A 6,000-nucleotide genomic window follows, 5' to 3' on the forward strand; every position below is an offset into this window, starting at 1 on the left:
CCATTCATCATAAATATCAAATAATCTAAGCAGCAAGTATTTAAGAAATTTCAACAGGGGAAAAAAACGTTTGGTTTCTCAGGCTATTACAGAACACATAATTTAATGTTATTTTTTATAAAAAGATACTGCCTTCCACGTCAGTTAAACCATGCTGTACTGACGCTGCCATAGAGACAGGTGGCGCTCTCCTCTTTTAAAAAAACAACAACCTGTAAACAGCATTTTCTCCCTCCATCAGGTTCAGAGAATATTACTGAGATGCCTCCATCGCGCCCCCATGTTGTCAGTAAAGTTTACTTAACAGACTCAATACTTTTGTTTATATATTTAGTTTTCTTGTGCTGGGAAACCAGAAATGTAACACCTTTAAAAACCATAACCCTCCCCCCCCCCACCAACCCCGTCAGACCCCTATTCATACGTACCCATGAAAGGTCCTGTGCTGATTTTCCATAATATACAGATTTCATATTTATCATAAGCTACTATCCTTAGCATTCAAACCATAGTTTAAGAATCATATTGTTAATACGAGTAGTACCATAATCATAATCTTTAAACCCCAACCCCCATTTGAGCATGCTCAGAGATTGTTTGGGCACCGTAGTAAGATGAAAAATATGAAGAATGGCAAAATAGATACAAGGGTGAACACACTGTGAGATACCATCAGCTCCAGCGAGGTCGCGTTTCTCTTACAAATAGTGCAATAATTATCATTACTGCGTGTGTGGCTGAAGCAGACATGGAATGGATCATGTGTATCAAAAGAATCACAATGGATGTCCACAATGTCTACAAACATTGTAGTGAAAGCGGTGTGGTTTTCTAGTTGATTGATTGAATCGAAGGGGACACAAACGATTGGTTTGAACGGGAGGTTTTTCTTCTGAATTAAATCTCATAAAATCCTTCGCCGAACTAAATTGTTTCATTCAATCAAACATCATTTCTCCCCCCCCCCCCCCCCCCCCCCCCCGCGCGCCTTTTCCAGAGCAAAATTACCTGAACACCTTTCAAAGTCATTAAATCGCAGTCACAGCTGGCATCTCTAATTTGCATTACCCGAGCTGTTGTGAAGGCCAAATTTTAATTTGATTTTAATAATTTAGGAAAGCCTGCAGTGGGATCCCGTAAGAACAGATTTTTGAGCAGGTTTATAAGGCCCTTGGAGCCTTAGGGACAGGGTCATATATCTGGGCTACCTCCAAATGCCAGGCCAGGCTAAGGGAGAGGAAAGTCATGTGAACCACCGCTGCAAACAGAAGTTCTTTTGGCAAATACATATGAGAATCGATTTCTATTATTCACAGAAATATCCTACTGTATATTCATATAGTGTGAATCTATCCTTTTCCAATAAGCATACATTTCTTTCTACAAATGATTAATGTCCAGGAATCCTGGAATACTGAAATCTGGGGATAAATTTGACATGCTTTGTTTTTAGTAAAAAAGGCAGCACTGGTCAAATATCTTTCAAGGATTAAATGGGCGGTTACACCTAGTTTTTGCATAATGTCTTTCCAAAATGCATTTACTTCTAACATTTTCTATCTTCTACATTATTTTGGTAAAACAACAAACAATGATTGCTGGTTAGCTGGTGTGTGTGTGTGTGTATGTGTGTTTATATATATATATAATGTATATATATGTCAAACTCTGATCAAATTCTACATTTAATTGAACCTATTTCGAATACCTGGTAATAATACATAATTAAATAAAAGCATTGAACCGCTGTGATATAACTGAGGAAAGTTAATTACAAAGGTCACATGGATCCCTAATGAGGCCCTTATTGCTGCAGCCTGCCTCTAATTCCAAAGCATCCATCAGTGTAAAGTCCCGGAGACTTCTGCAAGTCCTTTAAAGAGCTCTTTGCAGTCCATCGTTTCAACGAAAAAGAACGGAAAAATGGAAACTGTGCAAAAGATAAAAAAAGGAAAGAATTATGAACCGCGGGCAAATTTAATCTGAGAGAAATGTATGTAAGATAAGTCTCTCCTGAAAGGCGTGACGCACTCTGGGTGATAGATGCTAGTCATTACCACGGCCAACATGTTATGGGCCCCACGTGTAATTGGAGGTAACAGTTCGCCGTCGGCCTGTCGATTGTCAGCGGGAGAGGCTGCTGTTTACTATTAGTTATTATCTGTGGGCCTGTGACTTTCCTTTCCCCTTTTGGTGGGGGAGACAACAGCTGTAGAAACGACTTATTGTCAGCCCTACTGCTGTCTAATTGATGGATCAGCTGGCTCCTAATTTGACCTCCTAAGGCTCTGGAGCCAAGCTGTTGGAGTCTCGCTGTGTGAGATGGCACAGAGTAGAAGGGAATACACCTGCTCTGCATCGAACTCAACCCTGTTGTCCCTGCTCCGGAGAACGGCTGTGTTGTTATCTGTTCTTCACCGCAGTCGAAGCGCAAAAGCTATATGGCACATAATCTCCCGCCCTGCCCCCTGTACGACTCCGTGTGTGACCCCACACCTCGATACCGTAACGTTTTCAGGGTGTCAATGAGTTGCCGAGCAGTGCTCTGCCTGCTGCAGTCTGTCTGCCTGGTCTTCAGCTCCCCTCCCTCAGGGCAGGGATGTAAATGAGGAGGGGATGGGGGGGATGGGGGGGGTTGTAAAAGACAACTGGAGCTGTTCCACTCCCTCCCTCCCTCTCTGACTCTCCCCCTCTCTCCCCTTCCTCTCCCTCGCTCCCGTCCGTCTATCCATCGGGTGAAAAATGAACTCTGTCAGTCAAGTCAATTCATTCGAAACGTCAATGGGTAATTGATTGTGCATCTTGTGCCTACCCCCCTCTTCCCCCCAGCCTCCCTGGTGCTCCTCCACTTCTGATCAATATCAACATTAGATCCCAATAATGCCGTGGATCCGGTAAACACATGGGCCCACGCAGGACAATGGGAGAGTGTTTGGTGCACTGGGACCAAGGGAAAGGAAATCAGAGAGCAAGGGTAGGACAGAGAGACAGAGAGAAGAGAGGAGAGAGAGAGACAGAGAGAAAGGAGAGAGAGACAGAGCTATAGAGAGAAGAGAGGAGAGAGGAGCGAGAGAGACAGAGAGAAAGGAGAGAGAGACAGAGAGACAGAGAGAAGAGAGGAGAGAGGAGAGAGAGAGACAGAGAGAAAGGAGAGAGAGAGAGAGAAGAGAAGAGAGAGGAGAGAGGAGCGAGAGAGACAGAGAGAGGACAGAGAGAGACAGAGACAGAGGAGGGAGAGAGGGAGAGAGAGAGAGAGAGAGGAGAGAGACAGAGAGAGGAGAGAGAGAGAGAGACAGAGAGCGAAAGAGAGAGCGAGAGACAGAGGGAGAGGAGGGAGAGAGGGAGGGAGAGAGAGACAGAGTGGAACCCTATATCCACAGCTCAAAGGGCACTCCAGGAGTCCCATGCTAGGTTACAGCTAGGCTACCGGAGGAGTGCCCCCCGCAAACACACCAGAGCCGTGCTGCCACACTCGGGAATGGTAATTTTATAACCAATGTCAGGGTAATTTGTATATTTTATTAACCCGTTAAAAGACGCCGGCTACGCTCCTTGACTGCACGCGTGGCGCGCGGCGCCGGCTGGCAGCTTAAGCACGGTGCTTTACAGTCCGATTATCAGAGGGTTATCTGTGCTTTTAATGGCCGCCGCATATTCTTTTCTGACGTGAAATGCTTTCCCCTTCAGTGGAAGGGAGAGAAATAGGGGGGAGAGAGAGAGAGAGAGAGAGAGAGAGAGAGAGAGAGAGAGAGAGAGAGAGAGAGAGAGAGAAGGAGAGAGAGAGGGAGAGGGAGAGAGAGAGAGAGAGACAACGGTTCGACAGTGACAATCAGTTATTAATATGATGCCTTGCTGCTGACAGGCCTACTGCAAAGAACAGAAGATGATCACATTGGCTCAATGAATGTGATGTCTAGCACGGAGAGGTTGCTGTGTTGTCACATTTGGCACTACTGTCTTGGGGACTCAAAGGGCTGCTGCTAAGAGACACATTTGCTTTTTCATCTGGGAAAACGGTAAAGGAACGTGATGGAGCGACAGAAATGGAGAATGCCATGGAATGACATGGATGGAGAAAAAATGATTGCCAAAGTAAAAGCCGATCTGAACATGCCCGCAACAATCTCTAACCCACATATTCTACAGCACTAAAATAGTAAAGCTTCATTTTTTTTAATTTTTAAACATTTTTTTCTATTTTGTTTTCATATTCTCAAACCCAGTAGCTATAAATGTAAAAGGAAAAGAAACCAAAAACCCTTTTCCTCTTTTTTTTTTTTTTTCAACCTGAAGCTAGTATTTCTTCTTAAGTAACTTGTAATAGTATTAGTAGTAGCCTAGTTTGTAGTATTAGTATCATCAATACTATATATTACTGTTCAGAGCGATAAAAATGTTTGGTCCTTTGGTCCTTTAGGGGTGAAAGAGTTGCTGTTCTACGGTTGCTAGTGAAACCTCAGTGACCCCTGAGGGTTCTGCGCTTGCTGAGAGAAACAGTGAGAGAATAAGAGAAAGAGGGAAACAGAGAGAAGAACGTCTCTCAGTGGACATACAAGAAAAAGCGTATTTTCTCCCCACTGTTCTTGATCTTCAAGTTTTAACCCTCATATGTCCAGTATGGTGAAAGCCCCAAGCGCCTCTTTCGTTATATATATGTGTGTATATAATATGTATATAGAAATCTATTTGTTGTTGCTGCTTTTTTTTTTGTTTGTTAGTTTGTTGCTTAATTAACAATTCAAGTCTCAACAAGGAGTTCTGTTGTTTCGGTTTCGTCGCGTCTTTTCCTTTTTTTTCTGCCTGTGTGTTTTTTTGTTGTGTTTTTTTTTTTCCTCATTGCGCGTCGTCTGTGACCGCCGATAGAGTCCTCGGGCGACGTAGCCCCCACACCCCCACCCCCACCCCGCCCTCCTCCATCCACATCTTTTTCTTCCTCTCTCTTAACCTTTAGCTCATCACGTAAATGCTGATATGTCTTCCAAAACTCCTTTAAGTGTTGATTTTTTTAAAACAGATTTCATTTGTTTTCAAACGAGAAAAAAAGTTGAACTCCTCCCAGATATTGTCACGTCCTCAAAAACCTAGGGAGAGAGAGAGAGAGAGACAAAGAAAGAGACCAAGAAAGAGAGAGAGAGAGAAAGAGAGAGAGAGACAGAGAGAGAGACAGAAACCAACATTAGTCATGTCCAAAGCAATGGATTGCTCAATACTTACGGACATGCCAATACGCTGAGATCACATCAGTCTAATGACCTCAAGAGAGCTAACCTCCATCGACGCAACAATCCAATCATGCCAACGTCAAACTTCCCGGCCAAAACATGTTTTTCCACTGTGCAGGGTTATCAAAAGCAAGCCTTTGTAAGCAGCAGGTGGTGCCAGGTTGTCCTTCCTCCCTCACCTGTTGGAACCTGAAGGAATGCGGGGTCAATAAGGGCGGCTGGCATCCTTCGGTCTCTTTAGCTGCACTTTCAACCGCTTCATCCCGATCTGAAATCCATTCATGGCTTGAATGGCAGCCTGGGCACTGGAGGGGTTGTCAAAGCTGACAAAACCTGGAGAAAGGGAAGTGACAATCGCTCATCATCAGCACTTCAGTCCGACGAAGATAAACGACCGTGCGTCTTTTAAATAGCTCCCCCGGCTCTGCCTTCAAAACTTCCTGGGAATAGGGGAATTATGTATTGTTTCATTTAACATCAGAAGTCTGCAAATATGTGATGCTTGCATTAAATCCGTACGGAACGTCAGACATATTCTTTTGTAAATGATCTTTTCCTTTTCTTTTTTGGTTGATGAATGGGGCGGTGGATCGAGGAAATTGTGGCTCTATAGCGTCAGAAAGACACAACGCAGTCCCGATGGAGCAAAAGCCCCGATATAATACAATATATAATACATATGTGCCTGGACGCAACGAGCTGCACACCACACATCCTGTCTCCATCATGTGTCAAAGTAAAAGCGTGGCGAGGTCAGTGAGCCCCCCCCCCCTCCCCC

At 44.1% G+C, this 6,000-nt stretch overlaps 1 protein-coding gene across 2 annotated transcripts in view; it reads right to left on the minus strand.

Moving 5' to 3' along the window:
- Nucleotides 1–5,409: 5,409 nt before the first annotated feature.
- The window catches only part of celf5a (cugbp, Elav-like family member 5a), a gene marked incomplete in the record, with an annotated part of 114,830 nt that continues 114,239 nt past the window's right edge, over nt 5,410–6,000 (minus strand). For both annotated transcript variants that reach the window (XM_030373164.1, XM_030373163.1), the window contains 1 exon segment: nt 5,410–5,555. In XM_030373164.1, coding sequence (XP_030229024.1) covers nt 5,428–5,555 — 128 coding nt within the window.

This window comes from Gadus morhua, chromosome 12 (genome assembly GCF_902167405.1).
Source record: "Gadus morhua chromosome 12, gadMor3.0, whole genome shotgun sequence".
Classification (NCBI taxonomy): Eukaryota; Metazoa; Chordata; class Actinopteri; order Gadiformes; family Gadidae; genus Gadus; species Gadus morhua.